A 22483-nucleotide genomic window follows, 5' to 3' on the forward strand; every position below is an offset into this window, starting at 1 on the left:
CCTTTGGATTAGCCCCTGCAGGCAGTGGCGTTTGGTTATAGAAAGAGCAAGTAGGGCATTTCTTTACAATCTCCTTAGCTTGTTGCCATGTAATTGAAAACTCTTTCTTCAAACCTTTGCTATTAACATGATGTTTTTTATGAAATTCAGAGGCTTGTAGCACACTACCAATCAATAATTGATCAATTTCTGCATTACCTTGTGCTAGAGGACCTGGCAGACCCATATGGGATCGGATGTGTGTTATGTACATAGGGCAAAGCCTGTTCCTGATCAAATCTTGAACCTGGAGAAACAATGAGGTTAGTTCTGTATCATCAGGTATAAATTCAGCAGTTTCAATATATAAAATAACTCTTTCTGCGTATTGTGAATCAGTGACTATATTAATAGGTTCTTTAAAATCCCTTAGCACCATAAGAATGGTATATAATTCCACCTTCTGGACAGAATTATAAGGACTTTGTTCCACCTTACCCAAGTCTTCTGATTTGTAACCTGCCTTCCCTGATTTATTGGCATCAGTATAGAATGTATGGGCTCCAGTTATTGGAGCATCACAGACGATTCGAGGAAGAATCGAAGAAGTTCTCTTTATGAAGTTAAGCCTCTTGCTTTTTGGATAGTTGTTATTAATGGCTCCCAAAAAATTAGCACAAGCTCTTTGCCATGGTTCATTATCTTCCCATAATTTCTTTAGTTCATCAGCAGTGAAAGGCACTATAATTTCTGCTGGGTCTATGCCTGCTAGTTGACGAAGTCTCAGCTTGCCTTTTATAATTAACTCCGAGACTTTTTCCACATAAGTTTTTAGTTTCTTACTTGGTTTATGTGGTAAAAAAGATCCATTCCAAAATAATATCATCTCTCTGCATTAAAATTCCTGTAGGAGAAATTTTTGATGGTAGTATGACGAGAATACAATCGAGCTCTGGATTCACCCTGTTCACATGTGCCTGTTGTAATTTTTCCTCAATCATTGTCATTTCCTTTTCTGCTTCCACTGTTAATTCTCTGGGACTGTTTAAATCTTTATCACCATCCAAGGTTTTGTTTAAATGAATTATTAGATCAGGTGTTATTCCAATAGCTGGTCGTAGACTGGAAATGTCTCCTAACAGTCTTTGAAAGCCATTAAGAGTCCGTAGGCGATCTCTCCTAATTTGTGCTTTTTGTGTCTTAATTTTTTGCAAACCTATTTTATAACCTAAATAATTAACAGAATCTCCCTTCTGAATCTTTTCAGGAGCGATTTGCAATCCCCATTTAGGTAAAAGTATCTTTATTTCTTCAAACAGTCTGTTCAAGGTATCTATGTTTGAATCGGATAACAAAATGTCGTCCATGTAATGGTATACTATAGATTTGGGAAATTTCTTGCGTATTTTTTGCAATGGTTGGTTCACAAAATATTGGCACAGGGAGGGGCTATTTAACATACCCTGGGGGAGGACGGCCCAGTGGTACCTCCTCGAAGGTTGAGAATTGTTATAAGTAGGCACTGTGGAGGCAAATTTTTCTCTATCTTCTTTTTGCAAAGGTATAGTGAAAAAACAATCCTTTAAATCAATAACTATGAGAGGCCATCCTTTTGGTAATAAAGAGGGCAAAGGAGTTCCAGATTGCAGAGGGCCCATAGGTTGAATAACCTTGTTGATGGCCCTGAGATCTATCACCATTCTCCATTTACCTGATTTTTTCTTAACCACAAATACAGGAGAATTCCAAGGGCTGGTAGATTCTTCTATATGTCCAGCATCTAATTGTTCATGTACCAGCTGTTCTAAAGCCTGTAACTTTTCCTCAGCTAAAGGCCATTGCTTTGTCCATATTGGTTTCTCAGTCAACCATTTTAGAGGCAAGGCTGTTGGTATTTCTGAAGGGACATCAATTGCTTGTTCTTGTATAGCCCGAATGGCAGGTTTTCTCCGTTTGTAATATCTTTTAATATTATTCTCAGAAATATAGGCTCTAGAAGTAGCAGGAATGTTAATTTCGGTATTCCATTGTTGTAATAGGTCACGACCCCATAAATTCATTGCGATATTGGCTACATATGGCCTTAATTTTCCTATTTGTCCCTCTGGCCCTATACATTCAACCCATCTCGTGTTCTGCCTTACTCAAGATAGGGTTCCAATTCCCAGGAGCTGAACATTTACATTCTGAAGAGGCCAATATGGATGCCAAGATTCTGGGGTAATGATACTTACATCAGCACCTGTGTCCAGCAGGCCAGTAATAAAAATGCCATTTACACACACTCTCAGTTTAGGTCTTTGATCATTTATAGAAGTTTGCCAAAACACACGTAACTTATCTTTCTGATCATTATTGCTTGTAACAGTAGGCATGGGGCTTCCTAATTGTCCTGAGGAGGCACGTTCTCTGCAGAAACTGGAAATGACTGAACCATGTTTGCCATGGGTGCCTGTGAGGCCCCCCTCTCACGTTTCCTGTCTGTATCAGGTTGCCTTGTCTGTGTCTTGTAGACCTGCATTCATTCGTCCAATGTCTGCCTTTTCCACATCTTCTACATAAACCTGAAGGCTGAGTCCTCCTATTTCTGTTATTTCTAGAATATGCATTATTATTATTATTATTATTTCTGAAAGATGCATCATTATTATTATTATTATTATTATTTCTGAAAATCCGTTTTCTACAATTCCTTTTCATATGACCCATTTTGCTACAATTAAAACATTTTGTATTCTGGTGTCTCCTTTTACCATTGGAAATTGCTTCTTCTACCCATGCTTCAGTGCCATAATCAAATGTATCAACATTGAGTGTATGCAAGACCCATTCTTCCAAGGGCGCTGATCTGAGCTTTAAAGGGCCCAAAATCCTTTTGCATTCCACATTTGCATTTTCGTAAGCCAAAGACTCAATCATTATATGTCTTGCTTCTGGGTCAGATATCCCTATTTGTACAGCCTTAGCTAATCTTTGTAAAAAGTCACTAAAGGGTTCTCTCTGACCCTGTTTAACTCTGACAAATGATTCCATTCTCTGTCCTGGGTCTTGTACCCTGTCCCAAGCCCTTAAGGCTGCTGTAGTACACATGGAGAGTGTGTTTTCATCCAAATTAGCTTGTTCCTGAGGGTCGGAAAAGAGCCCTTCACCTAGAATTTTATCTAGGGAAATGTCAATTCCCTTTGCTTTTTCCTGCTGTTCTAAGAGTCTAGCCTCTTGCCTGAATAAGCATTTCCATTTCAATTGCGGTCCACTCTCAAGTACCGTAGAGCTCAGCTGGAGCCAGTCCGAGGGGGTTGCTCTGATTGTCGTGGCCCAAGATCTTAGCATCTCTTTAACAAAAGAGGCTTGCATCCCAAAAGTCATGACAGCCTGTTTTATTTCCTTGAGATCATTCATACGGACAGGCTCCCATGTATCCTCCTTGATGACCCTAGGGTTTCTGGAACCAATCACCTTCTCTGTTGTTATTACTGTAAGGCAGGTAGTGCTGTAGGTAGAGTTTTGTGGAAATTGTCCCGGAGAGATTTACCCACAGATGTAGTTAAAATTTGCCTTTCTACCCTTTGCTCTTCTTCATCAGAATTGAGAAGTTCCTCAATCTTTTCAATTCTATTCACCATTGCCTTCTGCAATGTCTGAATCTCCTGTCCAGAATTATGTTCCAAAGCCTTCATTGAGGATTCTAAAGTATGAAGTTTGTCCGTTAGAGATAACATCTCATCTTTGGCCATAATTTTTGTGGCATAAACCGTGCCTTCTTGTATTGACAATCTTTCCGTCAATCTGTCATAAGCTTTAGACAAAATCCAATTGTCACATTCAGCAGTTTTGATTCTCTCAGTTAATGTTTCATTTCCTACAGAAAGGGACTGAAGCTTACGATCCAAATCAGCTGTTCCCTCTTCCATAGTAATGAATTTCTCCTTAATATCAGCCACTAATGTTTCAGTTCCTACAGAAAGGGACTGAAGCTTACGATCCAAATCAGCTGTTCCCTCTTCCATAGTAATGAATTTCTCCTTAATATCAGCCACTAATGTTTCAGTTCCTACAGAAAGGGACTGAAGCTTACGATCCAAATCAGCTGTTCCCTCTTCCATAGTAATGAATTTCTCCTTAATATCAGCCTGGAGAACTTCAAACTGATTCTTGAGAAGATTGTTGTCATTCTCAATTGTTTTTAAGTGTTCAATCTCTGCCTTAAGAATCCTGGATTCGTCTCGTAAGGACTTTATCATATTTCTATTATCAAACCATTTAGTGCCAATGAAAACTACGAATCCCAGAAGGATCCATAGATGTGGGGTGATAGACACCTCTTGTAAAATCTCCCACATGGTACAATTAAAAAAACTGTTAAATTCTTGAATAGTAACGTGTTCAGACATTTTATTTATAAAAGAAAATTTTTTTACCTGCAATGATCGGTTCCTGCCAGTGGCGGTCTCTGTGTTTTTGGAGCCTGTCCTAGAACTAGCTCTTGTAAACCAGGCTGGCCTGGAACTCACAGAGATCCGCCTGTCTCTGCCTCCCAAGTGCTGGTATCAAAGGCGTGCACCACCACCGCCCAGCCAAGTCACTTTGTATCAGACCAGATCTGCCGATGTGACGGTACTTGCGCTTCTGCTAATTCAGGCAGTGGGGTTCTGCTGCAAACTTAGCCAAGGCAGGCAGAATGGGCCTGTGTGGCCGAGTGTGTCTCGGACTTGGCACTGGGGCCTGAGTCACGAACTAAAAAACAGCACCCAGGAGGGTGCTGTGTTAGCTAGCGGGCTGCCCACTTGAGTTGGGGGCAAAATAGCCCGACGTTGGACACCAAAATGTAACGGCGTAAACGAATGTAGACAGATTGTAAAAGTATATATACAGCTTTAATGGCGAAATAGACTTACAGAACCACTGTTCCGGCGGAGACCAGGAAAGCAGAAGAAGCGGCTGGGAGCACGCTCGCCTCTGAATGCCTGGGTGGGCAGCCTCTGTAAGAAGGGCACCCTGGGGTACTTTGTCTCAAGGGAAAGTCTTTCAGTGGCTTGGTCTTTCATCCCTGTGGACTGGTGGGATCTGGCCAGTTCCTGAGATGCCCTCAAGGTGACTTCTTTTGTCCCATTGAAAAGCAAGGCTTTTCGAGTAGTGTTGGTGGCTGTGTCAGCCTGTCCAGTTTCTAGTATGCTTGTTTTCTAGCCAAAGTACATGTTTTTCAGGCCTTTTCTGCTGTGTTTCAGCTTCTGATTCTCACTGTAAACCTGGTTACAAGTAGCAAGCAGTGGCCATACACAACCTCGAGAGTTCCCCTACAGATTAGTCTGCTCTCTTTTATGCCCAGGCTCCTGCATGAATTCCATTGCTCATGCCTCCATTGCCTTTGTTCTGACCTCATCCCCAGGGCCGTGCTGAGCTCTTGAAATGATCCATGTATTGTGTATGGAGTCATGACAAAATTCAAGAAAATTCAGATGGCGTTGCAAGATGGCAGGCTACTTTCACTGCAAGTACAAGATGTGGCTTGAGAGAAAAAGGAGTTAGACAGTCTGATGCAAGGGTAAAGAAGATGGAGCAGTTTTCCAGCAGCATGGAGGTCCTCTGTTCCATGGCCATCTGCTCTGCTGTGTCTACGTATTACGTATTTGTCATGATGCTGGCAAGGCAGCTGCAGCAGTTCCAGCCATCACATCCAGATTCCTATAATACCGACGCAGAGAAAGCCGATTTTTCTGTCCAGGTGTCAGACACAATCCTGTCTTAAACCTAGTCACTGACTTGAAGCTGTCTCCAGCCCAAGGCTGGGAAGGGGCTTAGAGTAGGGTGGCCAGAGCTGTCACATAAGCTGCTCCTCTTGGCATGGGTCACTTTGTGCCACCTAACAGTGTAAGTACCACAGCCTCCTCCTCTTCCTCTTCCTTCCTCTTCCTCTTCCTCTTCCTTCCTCCTCCTCCTCCTCCTCCTCCTCCTTTCTCCTCCTTCCTCCTCCTTCTTCTTCTTCTCCTCCTGCGTCTCCTCCTCCTAGATGGGGTAGGGGTGCTAGGTTCTTTCTGCAGGGCTGCTTGCTCCTGGTTTTCTTCTGGCTCAGTGGCCATGTTGATAGAAGTGTAGCTCTTTGTCTTTGCAACTCTGTCACCAAGGCTTTTCTGAAATGTTTCCATGTGAGGCTTGAGGAGGACACAGGTCACCACACTGTGTTCACTGAGCATGTTTCCTTTTGTTTGCGTCAGTGACATTTCACCTGAAAACATTTGTTAGATGCCTTTAATCATCTTTTTCAAACCAGTAAACCCTGAGTATTTCTCTTCAACGCTGAAAACCATGACTGTGCTTGTCATACCCTATGGAGTTCTTGCTGAGCTGTCTCCATGTCTCAGGAAAACAAGTGTGGTGGCTGTCCTTGCAGCATATCCACGCTGTTGGCCTGAGTGGGTCATTCCTAAGGTTTATCTTCTCAACTCCTTGCCTCTACTCTGATGGCCTCTACTGGTGAGAGGAAGGCCTGAGTCTCGGGTAAGGGTGACTTCTCAGTCCCTTCCAGAAGCCCTGATGACACTTCCATCCCATGTCCTTGTGACTTTGCTTCCTAGTGCTGTGGTTCAGACCCATAGTCAGACCCATGTTCCTCTCTTGGTTGGAAGGCACATTAAGGCCAGGTCCTGTCACAGGACACTGCGCCTCATTAGCAACTCCAGAAGTCCTTCTCTCCTGACTGTTCCCAGCTCCCTGGGTGACTGGCCACATAGCTTCTCAGGGGACGCTGAGAGCACAATTTGAAGGTTTAAATGAATTTATCACAGTGGGCTTGAGCATGTTGGAGAAGTATGAGAGATGGTACCCAAGTCAACCAGATGAATAGAGCTCCAACGGAAAATGGAAAGAGTTGTGGGCCTTTGCCAGAAGATCCCAGACAGGGGGAACATGCAGTGGGCTTATCTCCCAGGCTTGGAGCCAAGGCCTGCTGTCTCTCAGCACCCCAAGAGGCAGCTTTGTGGGCCTCACCAGCCTGTGGAGATTGAGTGCACCCTATGAGGATCCTGTGATCCTCATGATAAAGGGGAAAGAGGCTGTGTATTGGGAATAGCATTTGATTAAAGAACATGTCATTGTGGAGCTTCGTTTTTCTCTCTCTGGAAAAGCCAGCTGTTTGAGTTATTCCATATTGTTCTCTTCAAGTTTGAGCTGATTGTCTCTAATCACACTTGAAGCGAGCCTTCCATAATAGGGCTATTAATGTGCCTTCTATTTTTTGCTGTGCTGTTTTATTTTATTTTTCCAATAAGGTTCAAATGGTCTTGTCTTTTAAGGGGAGGAAAACAAAGACTAAACCTCCTAATTGTTCTAATTATTTCCATAAAATCCTGAGAATCTTATGAACAGTTTAAATTTTTCTCTTCTCCTTTGAACAATATCCATCATGCCCAGCTGGCCAGCTCAGCAGCTCTGGAAGGAAGGGGACAGCTAAGGTTCACTGCAGGGCGGTGGAGCCCACACCACAACTGTACCCAGGTGGCTACAGCAAGTGACACCACCCTGCGAGGATGGGACACACGGAGCATGAGGTCAGTGACATGCCCACACTTTGGATCCCTGCTTCCTTCTCACTTCCCTTCCTCCTCTGAAGGAGTTGATTGAAAGCCAGAGGTGCTAGGGACACGTGACTTGTTGTCTCCATCTTATTTCTGTGGGAATTATCTTCACCCCAAATTAAACTGGCAGATCCATTTCAGGGAGCTGGCTCTGTGATGTCCCTTAGTGTTTCCTATGTCAGAGGCAGCACAGAAGGAATCCAAGGCCAGGGCTTTGTGGTGCCTCACAAGCCCCATGGCGACACAGATGCTCCAGCTCTGTGATCAGCGCTGCAGGCTGGCACTTTCAGTCCCCAGCCTAAGCCTCCCTTGTGGAGCTGTCTGGCCATTTCTGTGCTTTCAAGAGCCATACCTATTGGGCAATCATATTTTGTCATTTAAGTAATTATACGCAGCAACCAGCAGTTCTAATGGAACAAACAAGAGCGATTTTTCTGTTCCAGTTGTGATTTTGATAGGCAGAGGAGTGATGGTGGGATGTCTGTTGCCATGGCAACAGGAGCCTGCACAGGCTTCTTTAAGATGCAGTTTATCCCCTTAGCACACCATCATTTATCACTGAGCTGAAGAGACGGATGTCATGTAATAACGTGGGCTTCTTCCATGGTGGGGGAACACCTTTAATTTTAGTTCCGAGGCCCCTGTGAAAATCCAGGGCTGATAAATAACCGGTAGGCACTCCTCCCCTGTGCATATCTGCACAAAGGAGTGATTTGGCTTTCTGATCAAGCTGGAGGCCGCAGACTCAAACTGTGATGGATATCCCATGCAGGCCCCTTCTCTTTGTCCTCTGGGCTTCTTTCCTTGCTGCTCTTTGAAGGATGTGAAGGCAGGAAGCTCAAAGAATGGCTCACACACCAAAATATAAGATGTATAATACGACACTGGCTGGCAGCTCCCCACAGTGACCTTGTTGTGCCCAGGTTGTCTCTGTGACAAGGCACTGGCTTCCAAAGGAAGTGTCCCCATAACAGCAAGCCTTTCTCCTCTTCATTGACTGGTGACTCCTTTGGCAACAGCCTTACTTTTGTCTAGCCATGCTGCCTGGACTGTTTCTTTTGGCGCGTGTTAAAGTTGTGCTGCCAGAAACTGAAGTGAGCCTCAGTCAGGCACAGCGCACCTGTGACTGCCTGTGACCTTCAGAAGTTTTGATTTTACAGCTCGTTTCATCAGAGTTCTTATGGTTTGGGGCATCTGATTTTCAGGGGTAGGTATGCCAGGCTATTGAAAACATGTAGTATATACGAGCCAGCTAAAGATATAAAATGCCAGGTTGGGGAGACACTTCCATGGGTAAAAGCACTTTTCCTGTGAGCCTGAAAATCTAAGTTCATATGCCCAGGACCCACATAGAAACCAGATGTAGCAAACACAAGCGTCTGTAATCCCAGCACATCCTGCTGACTGGGAGTGTCAGGAACCAGAGGCTAGGGAGCTTCCAGAAACCCAAAGGCAGACGCCTGTTTACACAACAGCAAAAGGGCTTTGTTTCCGTGGAAAGACAGGACAGACACCTGAAGTTTGTCCTGACCTCTACACATGTGTACACATCTCACACATGCATAAGTTAATCAGTTAAAATGCCATCAAACTGGGGAATCCAGCCTGAGGGAAGAGAAGGAGCTGAGCTGATAATTGTTGCAGGGCAGAAGACTATGATAGGGTTCTGCTATGTGAAAGGTTATTATCTCTTCCAGGTTTTTCCCCAATCCCCACTGAAGCCATAGCAAATAAGGAAGCCAGTGATAGCACTGGAGGCTTGAGCTCCCCCTGAGGAAGAAGGGTCAGTAAAGTATGGATAGGAAGGACACCGCAGGGTTGTACTATGTTCAGCACTAACTGGTACCACTATCTACCTTCACTGGGAACCTGACCTTGTTTTGGGTACATGGCATCAGATGACTAGAATATTTATATTTCTGACCCTGTGAGGGGCAGCCAGGGAAACAGGGGTCAGGGGATGGGGAAAGGAAAAAAGGGAGAAGAGAGAGAGAATGAATATGAGTATATGCAAGTGTACATACATGCATGTGCTTGAAGAGTGCATATGTGTGTGAACAGTGCACATGTGTTCAGGTGTGTGTGCATTGAGCATGTGCACTCTAAACCACCATATGGATGATTTCAAACACCCCTTCCACATCTCCTTCCTTGAGAGTGAGTGGGGGTGCAGACAGACACAGAGTAAGCCCAGCATAGCAAACCCCGTCTACATTTTTCTTGGAGGTTTTTTTAACTTTCTCTGTTTTTCTTTCTTATTCTCTATATAGCTCAAACAGTAGCCATACACCATTCACTACTGTCCAGTCTTCACTTTCTCATTTTGTGCTTCGAAGATGTCAGGGCCCTCACCTGTCTGGTCCCACTTCTTCATGGCTGTCATTGTCCCTCTGGCCACTCCCACTCCCAAGATTCCAAGTACATTTAAACATTTTTAAAGAAAAGATTGCATTCATTTGTTTAGAGTTTGCAAGGGGGTAGGTGGGGGTGGCTTTGTCCTGGTACACACATGGAAATCAGAGGACAACTTGAAGGAATTGGATCCCTGGGAGCAAACTCGGGTGACCAAGCTTGGTGGCAGGCACCTTTACCCACTGTGCCATCTTACTGGCCCATCAAGTCACACTTTTGTTTCACTTGTCCATTTGGTTCAGGGAACTACACATACACTCCTGGGATGGCAGCGCTGTCTCTGCTGTGAATCATTTCTGCAGGGGGAGGAAGTGGCCGAGCCTAGGCACTTAGGCTGGGTTACCCTCTGCTTGGCTACCAGCAGGAGCGTGAACCAGCTCTTCCTTCAGCTGGGGCTCAGTTGGAGTCCTGGAGAAGTGAAGTGGTTCCACAGCCCACTCCCTCTTTCTGTGTGCCGTTCTCCCTCCAGCCAGATATACTGCATAGAGAACGCTCACGGGCAGCTGGTGCGTGACCTCGACTTCAACCCCAACAAGCAGTATTACCTCGCCAGCTGCGGAGATGACTGCAAGGTGAAGTTCTGGGACACACGGAATGTCACCGAGCCTGTGAAGACCCTGGAGGAGCACTCCCACTGGTACAGAAACTCATTTGCATGCTGCTTTAGGGAAGAGGGGATTATGTAATTTATTTTGCTAATTACTTTACCATTTGGAAAAGCACAAACCAGCTTAGTTTGTGCTACTGTGAATCATTCAATCAGCCCAGCTTTATTCTTCCTAAAGAAACCCTAATTCCAAATGTGAATGTTTGTGATTTGTAAGTGTAGGAAGGGAAGAAAAACACCAGATTCGGTTCCCCTTTACACCACGCCGGCTCAAGTGTGGAAAAGTAAATGTGCACAGATGTTCACACAGCATTGTTTGCCATGCACAGAACCTGGAAGCCACCCAAATGTCCATCAGTAGGGGATTGGTTAGGTAAATTTGGTGACATCCGTGCAGAGGAGATTATGCAGCTGCCAGAAGGAATGAGGCATATCTGTATGTGTGGATATGGAAGGGCACCCAAGACCATTCACCCTCTCCAAATATTGTCTGGATGTGTACCATATGCTGGGAGAAAAAAAGAATGAAGTGCAGACTGGTATATATGCCATGAAATCATGATTTACTCCAAGAAAGCCTATATGTGCTGCACACACGTGTTTGTGTATGTGTATAGGAAATGTGTGAGTGTGTGTGTAATATGTGTGTGAACATGTGTATGTGAGTGTGTTTATGTGAGTGCGTAGGAAGTGTGGGAATGTGTATGTATATGTAATATGTGTTTGTGAGTGTGAAATAGTATGCGTGTATAATGTGTGTCTGTGTGTGCATGTGTAGGAAATATGTAAGTATGTGAGTGCTTGCTTATACATGTGTAACATGTATGTGTATAGGAGATATGTGAGTGTGTGCAGGTATGTACAGGAAATGTGTATGTATGTGTGTATATGAAAGTCTGGCTGAGAGAGAGAGAGCTACTTTCCTGAGGACTCCTCCGTGGGTAAGGAGTTCCCTCCAGGGCTTTTCCTTCCTAGGCTTATGTCTCTAGATCTGTGAATTCCTTACCAGAAGTAGTACTGAGTCTGTGAGGCCCCAGGGTCCTCCTGTGCAGTTCTGATGAACTGGATGAATGGCTGTAATTTGCTGCAGCCTGAACAGAAAGCTTCGCTGTACCCACTGTGCTGAGCGCAGCTCCCTGTGTCAGGCCTGCTGCACTCTCCAAATGGGAGCACTAGCATTGTCTGTGGCCTTAGCAGGATCAGGGGGCCAAACTCAGCAGGGACCCTGGCCACTTCGAGGAGGAAGTGGCCCAGTATCAGACCTGACACAGGCCTTTGTCTTGGGTCCTATGGCAACACACAGCTGCAGAGACATGCAGGACTTGGTTAGATGTTCCGTGGCATCAAGGGAGACAGAATGCTGAGTGGCAAGCCTTTTCCCTCCACAGATGACTTTTAGTCTTCTGGTCTTGTGTGCTGGGTCCTAAAAGAATATTCCGGAGCAGCACATGGTAGGCTTTAGCTCCTTCCCCAATGTCCATGGCAACAGCATATGTGGTGTTGATCGCATTGCCACACTAGTGCCCTGCTGTGCAGTAAGGTCAGGGACACTCATGTGTGTTCACTCACAATCGTTCATCTGCCCGTGACTGTTACAGGGTGTGGAGTGTCCGCTACAACCACTCTCACGACCAACTGGTCCTCACTGGCAGCAGCGATAGCAGAGTCATCCTGTCCAATATGGTGTCTATCTCCTCAGAGCCCTTCGGCCACCTGGTGGACGATGATGACGTCAGTGACCCGGAGGAGCACCATGCTGAGAAGTAAGGGACACAGCTGCAGGTGACTCTGGGCAGGAGTGCTCGTGGTCACCGATGACATCTGGGGCCAGGCGAGTTCTGTGTGTGAGAAGGATGCTGTCCCTTCCTTTCTGCAGTCACAGACCACAGATCTGCAGGCCATTAGCTGTGGGATAAGGAGAGTTATAAGAGGTCCTCTTGCATGGTTGGAGTGCCTGGATCTCTGTCTTCTCCACAGTCTTTGTGAATGCCACTTGTCACATCTAAAAGATTGCTGCTGTCCAGATTTGAACTCTGGTAACAGTGTGGCTGATACTCCCTGGTCTTGTCACTCCCTGCATCACTAACTACACAGTGTCCTTGGGGTGCTCAGTGGATAGTTCATAGTGCTGACTATTTCCTTGTAGCCCTTAGCCGAGTAATGTGGGTCTCAATCCAGGTCAGTAAGTTGGTCAGTCCTCCTCGGCCCTGAGCACTGCACAGAGTGTTCTGGTATGCACTTCCCAGCCACACCATTGCAGTTCAGTGTTTTTCGAAAAGCAACATCATGTACCTGTTTCCCGTGCTAAGTGCATCTTTGACTGGGAGATGGCTGTGGTTGCACCCTCTTCTTATCAGGGCTCCTGTCTCTTACACACAAAGGGGTCTGAGGTTGCAGAGTTTGTGCCTGGCTGGACTCCCAGTGTGAGTCAGCATGGGTGCTCTCATTATGTTGTGAGAGAAGACAGCAGGGCCTGTAGCTCACTTTGTGGAGCCCACACCGATGGGAGACCCTCTTGTTCCCTAAGTGGTTTTTACCATGCTCCTGTATGTTAGTGGCTTCCCCTAAGGTATGCCCCAGAAATTTGTGCCCAGATTGCAGAGGAAAGAAGGTTCTGGAGTGAGGCCCAACAATTTGGACTGCTAGAGAGTCCAGAGCACACGGCAGGCCCTGGCACTGGTCTGTGTCCACACACACTCCTTTGTTCACTTGTGTCTGGCTAGTCACATCCCCGAGTGGCTCATCCGCAGGGTTTGTCCCTCCACTGTCACTTTCCTGTGGGTGCACTGCTGAGCACAGGTGCACAGCCTCCAGCTGTTCTTCCCGAGTGCCATGTAGATTTGGCTTCTGCCAAGGAGGCTGTCTTTCAACCCCTCCGTGCCAGGCAAAAAACTGACTTGTTCCCTTAGTCTGCTGAGTGATTAATGTGTGTGCTGCCCCCTGTGTGGGAAGCATTAAGGAAGCAGGGGAGGGATTGTGGCTGGCAGACTGTCCTGATGACTTCCTGCCATGTTGATGCCACTGAATTCAGGAAGATCAGCTTCCCTGTGGAGACTCTGCCTGTTGTTTGTCACAAAGTAGTCTTCGACCACTGGCAAGTTCATTTGCTGGGAAGTGGGGGCCTCGCAATGTCATAGACTCCAGGTGAAATTTAAGAAGGACTTTAAGAGCTCCGTCTATCTCCTGGGGAAAGGAAGCATTTTTTTGCAGGCACTCAAGACCCCCAGACTGCATTCAATGCCTGGAAGTCATTCTGTGAGATGGGGAGAAAGTGCTAGGGCAGCTGTGCCTTCTGAGAAGTGGCCTGTGCACATGGGGTTCCAGGCCTGAGGCAGGCCAGGAAGCCCACTCCTTGGGAATGTGTGCCACATGCTCACAGCCCTGAGCTTCTTTGACAGGACCACTTGGGCTCATGTCTAAGGACATGGGGAGAGGGTGTTGCCTCACCCAATACCAGAGCCAGGAAGGCTACACACTTGAGCAGAGATCCTGAACAGAGAGAGAGAGCCTTTTGTAGCCAGACTCTGGCTACTCTGTACAACAGAGAGCTAGCCTGGGTGCTTCCGGTGTCCTTTTGGCACACACACTAGCAGCTTTGCTGTTATACTCTATTAGGCATAGTATTCTTGTCTCTAGACAGGGCCCTCGTAATACACCAGATAGGTGATCACCCCAGGAACTCATGGTGCCAAGGGTTGGGGATAAGGCATTGCTAGACACTCGGGATGTCTATAATCCACAGGCTGTGTCTTATCCCCATAGCTGTGATGCCGTCTCCTAGGCTTCAGCTGCATGTTGTTCCTGCCTCGTTTTCCTCCGTAAACTCTAACATCCTCTGTGCCTCACGTGGTTTTCTGTCTCTTGGGCTGTAGGAGTAAGGAACCCCTGCAGGACAATGTCATCGCCACCTATGAGGAGCACGAGGACAGTGTGTATGCTGTGGATTGGGCCTCGGCTGACCCATGGCTGTTTGCTTCCCTGAGTTACGACGGGAGGCTAGTTATCAACAGAGTCCCCAGGGCGCTGAAGTACCACATCCTGCTCTAGTCCCAGCACTGCTTGTTGGCACTTGGCAGGCTCTCAGGTTCTGCAGCCATGAGGCAGTTTCCTTTGCGGACTGCTGCCTCCTGGGTAAGCAACATTGCTTCTGTAGGAGCTCTGAGGGACATGGGAGCTTCTGCCAGAAGCTCGTCTGAAGCTGTTAGCACAGTGCCCAGCACGGAAGGGAGCCATGCTGGACGTTCCTATGTTGCTGTGTGAATTGATGATAGCCCAAACTCGGCTCAGTTCCTGTTTTCTGTTCTAAGGGTGTTGGGAGTTTAACTCTTCATGAGTATGTTTTCATCTTGCTATTCTCACTGAAATAAAGTGCATAGCGATGCATATAGCCTTTTCAGGCTCTGCCTCACTGAGGATATCACATGGCTCTTTGTTTTCTCTAAAACAACTTGGAAAGGATGAGTACAGTAGACAGGTGTGTCCTCCCTACAGCGCCATCCCTCACCTGTGGACAGGAGTGTCCTCCCCACACTGCCATCCCTCACCTGTGGACAGGTGTGTCCTCCCTACAGCGTCATCCCTCACCTGTGGACAGGAGTGTCCTCCCCACACTGCCATCCCTCACCTGTGGACAGGAGTGTCCTCCCTACAGCGTCGTCCCTCACCTGTGGACAGGAGTGTCCTCCCCACACTGCCATCCCTCACCTGTGGACAGGAGTGTCCTCCCTACAGCGTCATCCCTCACCCGTGGACAGGTGTGTCCTCCCTACAGCGCCATCCCTCATCTGTGGACAGGTGTGTCCTCCCCACAGCGCTGTTTCTCACCTGTGGACAGGTGTGCCATCCCTCACCTGTGGACAGGTATGTCCTCCCCACACTGCCATCCTTTAGGCAGAGCTCTTGTGGACTGTTGACTACAGGTGTAAAGGATGAGTGCCCAGCCTTGATATAGTATCTTAGTTAGAATCACCATTGCCACGATTAAACACCATGACCAAAAAGCAAGTTGGGGAGGAAAAGGTTTATTTGACTTATACTTCCTTCATCATTAAAGGAAATCAGAACCTGGAGGCAGGAGCTGAAGCAGAGGCCATGGAGGGGTGCTGCTTACTGGCTCGCTGCTCATGGCTTGCTCAGCCTTCTTTCTTATAGAGCCCAGGACCACCAGTCCAGAGATGGCACCACCCCCAGTGGGCTGGGCTCCTCTCCATTGATCACTAATTGAGAAAATGCCATACAGCTGGATCTTATGGAGGCCTTTTCTTAAGTGAGGCTCCCTCCTCTCGGATGACTTTGAAGTTGACAAGTTGACATAGAACAGTCCAACACATACAGTGAAGTTGTCACTCACCCTATAGAACATCCTTACTTCTGCTTGTAGAATGAAACAGGCCAGCTAGCTCTTTGCTGGTCTCTGTCATGTCAGAAGTTAGGAATGGGTAGAGTCGCCATGGTTGAGCAGCAGAACATTCCACCTTCAGTTTCACAGAGAGCCCTGGGCACTGCCAACCCACCCTCTTGTCTGTAGCTCTGTCTGTAGGTCCTGGGGCCTTGTCTTGTAGGTCTGACACACGATCACATCTGAGAAGCCACCTCAGCAGTAGACAGGGTTGTTCCTGTAGAAATTGCTTCCCTACCCTGATGCCCTACTCTTCCTACCTGTCAGGAGAGGGGATGAAGGAGGGGGATGGCCCATTCAGTTCCAAGGTCTGTCCATCAGACCACAGCATCACTTTGAACCCCTGACCTGGCCTCTGTGTTCACCTGGAAAGTTTGAGTACTTGCTTTTCTCTGGAGGGCCCAAATTGCAAGCTTAAGGGGTCACATCCTGGACCTGGCTCTGCATGCCTGGGCATAGGGAGGGCCAGAAGGTGTGTGTGGGCATACTCACTGCCCTGCTGGGTGATGTCACTTTCACTGCACAGTCTATGAATCTTTACAATGCAGAACAATTTGTTAAACCAGACGCTTCCCTTCTGTGTCTTGGGCTCCCAGGTCTTGGCCTGACTATCTGGATCCTCTTGCCTGTGTGAATTTTGTCTTTGGAGACAGTCACAGAGCATCGTGCCTGGGTGACTGAGCCCAGATATCTTGTTTGTTCCTATAGGCTACCCTCTGTTCTGGGGACCCGTAACAACTGCAAGTTCCCCACAGAGGGTGTCTGTGGCTTGTGATCGGTAATCAACAGTAGAGCTGTCTTAAATGCGTACACAAGTCCCTGGAAACAGACACTTATTTCTGGGCAGGGACTGGTCAGCTGAGGATCTATGGCCAAATCCATGCCATGTTTGGTAGCACACAACGTTCGGCCCCTGAAGTGGGGGGCTACCTGGTGACCCTGTGGCCCTGGGTCTGGTTGTCTTCTGACATTTCCAGGTTCACTGGTATTGCTCCAAGTAGACGCTTAGAAGTAGATTTCGGGTACCCATGTGATATACATACCTGTAGCCCCAGCACTTAGCTGGAAGCAAGAGAGTTGCTGTGAGTTCAAGGCCAGCCCGGCATACATGGTGAGACCCTGTCTCAAAGAGACAAACAAAAAGTGGCTCTCTGGGTCCCTGGTAGATGTGCGTGCAACTTTGTACACTGCCTAGTGCTTTCCAGGCTGCGTGGGTTCCCCTCCACAGAGAGAGAGCCTGTCCCTTGCTCTCAGACCACACTTCAATCTTGTACACTGCAAACCTTGCCCCTGCTACACAGCTCATTCACTCCTTAACCATCTGATGCCCTCCTTACCAAAGCCTGTAAGTTCAGCTGGTTGTTAATTAATTGTGTGTTTAATTACTATTGATTTTGACAGTTCTTTATTTTGGGTGTAAGTCCCTTATCAACTATGTAATTTCACATAACCTGTTTTCCTCACCTTGTTGCTTGCTGAGCAGTATCACTTACAGAAAAAATAAATAAATAAAACCCAGCTTGCTTAGCCCTTCCCTTTATGGTTTAAACCTGCCTGACCAACTGTGTTTTCTTCTGAACATCTCGCCGTTCTACATTTAGGTCCTGGGTCCATCTGGAATAGTTCTGCTTCTTTCATATGGATACCAGGTGCCCAGCATCCCTCACTGCTGACCTTCCCTCGCTATGGCTCCTTTATCCCCCATCAGGTCCTGCTCATTGGTTGCCTCTTCACATTCCCTTCCATGGCTCTCTGCCCCATTAGGAATTCCTTAGGACCTTTATGGGATATTTTCCAGAACTTTCCCTGGAGCTTCCCTCTGGATCCCATGCCCATTTCCCTGAGGACTAAGTCCTCCAGTTACTACCCATCTCACAGCAATGCCTGTGTCTGGGGCCAGTGGCAGATGAACAGGAAAGACTCCATGTCTTCGGAATGACCAGAGAAGAAGTGTGTATGTCCGTAGTCGAGGCTTCCATGACCCCTGTGGCCTCTGCACACAGCTGTATGGAGATGTTGAGAACCCTTCTCTCTACCTGCCACAGGAGAGTCCTGACTTCTGTGAATGCTTCAGAACCTTCTCATTGCACCAGGTCCTGCCGTGATGTATGCTGTGAATATGTTTTATTACCATTGGTTAATAAAGAAGCTGCTTTCAGCCAATGGCTTAACAGAGTAAACCCAGGCTGAAAGAGATATAGAGAGAGTAGGCTGAGTCAGGGAGAAGCCATGTAGCCACTCACAGGAGACATATGCACTGGAACCTTGCTGGTAAGCCATAACACACAGATTAATAGAAAATGGGTTAATTTAAGATACAAGAGTTAGCCAGAAATATGCTTAAGCTATTGGACAAACAATATTGTAATTAACACAGATTTCTGTGTGATTATTTCGAGTCAGGGCTGTTGGGAAATGAACCAGTGGCCTCTGCCAATACCGCCCATACCCTCTGTGTATAGAAAGCAGCTGAATGAGCAAACTGCTTCATACTCTGAGTGCTAGAAGAAGGGGCGAGGAGGGCTAGGGCAAGGGTGACCTGTGACATCTGGGGATCCATTCGGTCAGTTGCTAGGTCTAAGCAGGCCTGACATAGGCCAACTTTTTTCATCTAGTTTCATAAAGTCTAAATTGCTTTCCTCAATGATTGACATTTTCAAGGCCACTTCACTCTGTGGTCCCCATTGCAGATGAAAGCATGAAGGTACTAAGGGCCCCCAAAGGTCTCCTCGAGGCACACTGGCTCCCTTCGTCTACATCTGGGCTCCCCCACTGCACTGACATTCCTAGAGTGACCAGGGTAGCCACACCTGCCCAGGGACCCTAAGGCATCTTGATTTCCCTGTCTCCTCCCCGTCGTAGACATCTCTACAGGAGAACCTCTGCATTCTGTCCTCCACCCACCTTCCCCAAAGCTGGTGTCTCCATGCAGTAGGTCCAGCAGTCTGGACAGCCCTCCTCAGACACTCAGAGTGTTGGATGTCCCATGCTAAGAAAGAGAGCAAGACAAGGCGTGTGACATTCCTGTCATCTCTGGGGCTGGAGCTTATGCAGGTCAGGGCAGCAGCCTTCACAAAAGAGTGGTCAGAAGTACCTACAAGAACCAGCTCCGAGTCCCCTAGGCAAAGGTGCAAGAGAGGAAAGTAGGGCCAGCATGCATGAAGGGTGAACAAGACCAGGTGTGTAGGGATTTTAGGCTGGCTGGTCAGGTCTCTGCTGGGAAAGGGGAGGGCAGCTCCCTTTTCAGGGCAGCAATATGGGGTCCCATGACCCTTAATGGGGTTTGCATTTCTTTCTCCACATTAGGACTGCGCTTATCAGGGTTTCAAATGGAAACCAGAACAAGGGGCTGTCCTGAGGCTCCTGTGCACACCTTCCTCACAGATGCCTGGGTGTGCACCTGCCAGGCTGAGGGACACTGGGGACAGCATAGGCCTCAGCAAGGCCTGATGGAATGCTGAGGCTGGGAGGCAAACAGCAGGTTTGTGGGGACAGAGCTCCCAGTCTTCCACACACGTGAGTCACCCTCAGAGTGGACTGACACTCTCCCTTCGTGCGTGAGGATACATGGAGTGCAAAGGCACATGGGCAGCTGTAGGCAGAGGTGGCCCAGGGTGACAGTGCTAACTCTCTGAGACTCACCATCCTGAGCTGTGCCAGTTGATAATGAGGCGGTCCCGTGGGGGTGGCAGGGATGCTTTGAGAGATCTCTATATCCTCTTAAGCCATCAGGGCTGAGGTGAGGAACAGAGTGGTTTGAACGGCCTGCCCCGTTCATCTGATCAGCGCTAGGTCATCATCCATGCACACAGGTGACGAGACAGCTGCCATACACAGACTTGCAAACCCGTGTTGGGCTACAGGAGCGACTGGGAAGCCTGGGTGTTCCGCTTTGGGTTGGGTGGATAAAAGCCACCTAAAGAGCATATCCATGTCTCAGTTGGCACCTGACCAACTGAGGGGTATTGCCAGTGCAGCATCTGGCTCCTCGAGCAAGCAAGGATAGATAGGCAAGACAGAAGAGTGGAGGGAGAGGAAGTCAGTATCTGGTGTGCCTGCTTGGGGCATAGGTGGGGAGGGGACATGTCGTCCACTTCAGGTCATTTCCAGACATCTCTAAGAGGCACAGGTGGGCTCGCTGACCAAGTGATGGCAGTTGTTGCCCAGGGGACCCCCTTTCCTCAATATGTGGAAGCTGGTGAGGTGCCCCAAGAGGGATGGGCACCTTCATCGAGGAAGAGCAGATCTCAAACCCTTTTTCTTTAAGAGCCCTCGCACTCAGTCCCTGTGGAAGCGCAGAGCCTGTAAGTGGCCAGCCTGTTGCTGGTCTGGATCCTGCCTAACAGATAAACTCAGAGTTGCATGGGAGGTGTCTCTTCACCCGTGAAATGAAATAGTCCTTGTTCTGTTCACATGGGTGTCTGCCTGTGCTGAAGAAGACCCACATGCCAGCAGCGCCTGAGACAGGAACACATGGCCAGGATGCATGCTGGCTTTTGGGTGAAGACTCTGGGTGTGCCAGGCATAGTGAAACCACCTAGGCGAGCACCTTGACAATAGAGTGCCACACTGCCCGCCCATCAGGAGCCCCCTACCTGATCAGCTTCAGTGTCCCCATAGGCAGAGCTGTCAGGCTGGAATAATGTTGATCTCCTAGGTCTCAGCATCTACTTCTGCTTGTTGGCTTTCATTGCAAAGAAAGAATCATGAGGTCACCACAGAAGGGACAACCCTGTCTTAGTTCTTTCCCCAGCTCCAGAAGAGGCTCAGCAAGTAGCCCGGAGGGTGGGGGGATGGGACCCTGGCCCCATCTGGGTCACCAACTCACACAGATTAACCATGCGGACCTGTGCCGCTGCTCATGGATCACTGTTGGGATGCCTGTCGCCACTCTGATTTAAGACCAGGCAGAGCCATAATTCTTAGTCCCTCCTGCTCATGCCTGGCAGTTTCTTGGTGCAATGCCTTGCAGCCTGCTGAGGAATGGCTTTGGTGGGGGATGTGCCCTTTGACACAAATACCAACAGGCCCTGTATTGGCCACAGCCCCTCAAGGTCAGTGTAGACCCCCCCCCCCATCCCACCCCAGATCTGTGCACATAGCTGTGTGTGACCGAGCACGTGTTTGTCGGGACACCCACCAGCCCCCACCACGGTCTCAGGGTGGAGGGGCTGCACTTGCTGGGCTGGCATGGGCGCTGCTTTGATGCAGAAAATAGCAGAGCTGCTCTCGAGGTCTGCAGCTATCAGCAATTGTTAAAAGCCTTCCAGGCCAATTACACAAAGAGTTGGAGCTGGGAGCACTTGGGCAAATCACCCCACCTCCAGCCCATCTGCATCGGGGCTACAATTTCAGCCTGATGAGGGCCAGCCAAGGGACATTTGGGGGTGGTGGGCTGGAGCTGACCCCTATGCTCAGCGACAGCTCCAGGGTCCTCAGTTTTGACCGTCGGGCTTGACGTGTGAAAGCGTGTTACTGACGGCGGTATCTGGGACCAGGGCCTTTATCTGAGTCTCAGCTTCTCCCCACATACACTGCAGGTTGTTAAGGCTCATTTTGTGCTTGGAGAGGCTACCCAATTCTTAATTAGTGGTAAATATTCTTTAGGTTTGCTGAAGAACGAGCAGAGCGTACAAAGTTCCACATGCCTCTCCTGATGTGTAACAGTTCAGCCTGGTGATCCATGCCGACTTGCTGTGACAAGTGACACTGTGCATAATGAGTTCCCTCTTGTGCTCTGCACTCTTGGGGTACCAACAAGCACACAAATCCAGTGCTGTTCAGGATGGGTGTGTGCTTGAGGCTCTGATGATGGAATTCCTGCCGTGTTCATCTGAAGGACATTTCCTGGTTCCTGCTGATTCCTGTTGGGCTCAGGGGGTTCTTGCCAGCAGTCTTTCAGTCTTTGCAGGTGGAGATCCAGAGGTTTGGGGTCAGCTAAGACAGAATCTGGAGAGGCACAGAACAGCTAGAGAGAGCCTGCTGGATCCTAAGGCGCAGTACCTTCCCATGTCCTGACTGCTGGCCTTGTGAGGACTCAGGAGGCACTGGGCAGGTTATGGGTAGGGTAGATACGGTGGCACTGTACTAGGACAGATACTGGGGTGTAAGTATTAGAGTAGGTGCAAGGGAGGGTACTGGGGGTACATTAGAGTGGGTTCTGAGGTAGATACTTGGGTAGGTACTGGGCACTGGGTACATTAGGATGGGTTTTTGGGTAGATATTCAGGGAGGTACTGAGGTGAGCATTTGGGGTATATTAGGATAGGTACTGGGGTATAGGTATTATGGTAAGTACTGAGGTGGTTATTAGGGTGAGGAGATGTAGATGTTCTACTGGTGTAGATGTTCAGGTAGGTACTGGGATGAATATCTAGTCAGGTATTGGGCTGGGTATTAGGGTAAATATCTGAGTAGGCACTGGGACTCCATGCTGGGGTAAAGGTCTGGGTAGATGGTGAGGTATGTAGCCCTGGGGGTGGATACTGAGGTAGGCGCTGGGGTGGGGACTGGGGT

At 48.1% G+C, this 22483-nt stretch overlaps 1 protein-coding gene across 2 annotated transcripts in view; it reads left to right on the forward strand.

Moving 5' to 3' along the window:
• Positions 1–14978, forward strand: part of Eipr1 (EARP complex and GARP complex interacting protein 1) — a 116517-nt gene extending 101539 nt beyond the window's left edge. Inside the window, exons 6-9 of one of the 2 annotated variants that reach the window (XM_041630295.1) lie at positions 7387–7523; positions 10432–10599; positions 12168–12332; positions 14442–14978. In XM_041630295.1, the coding sequence (XP_041486229.1) occupies positions 7387–7523; positions 10432–10599; positions 12168–12332; positions 14442–14616 (645 nt within the window). In that variant the 3' untranslated portion in view covers positions 14617–14978. Of the gene's footprint in view, positions 1–7386; positions 7524–10431; positions 10600–12167; positions 12352–14441 lie in introns of both variants that reach the window. The other variant, XM_041630296.1, reaches the window with a different exon arrangement.
• Positions 14979–22483: the final 7505 nt, after the last annotated feature.

This window comes from Microtus oregoni, unplaced genomic scaffold, assembly GCF_018167655.1.
Source record: "Microtus oregoni isolate MIOR12 unplaced genomic scaffold, Mior012 000034F_ref0000314, whole genome shotgun sequence".
NCBI lineage: Eukaryota > Metazoa > Chordata > Mammalia > Rodentia > Cricetidae > Microtus > Microtus oregoni.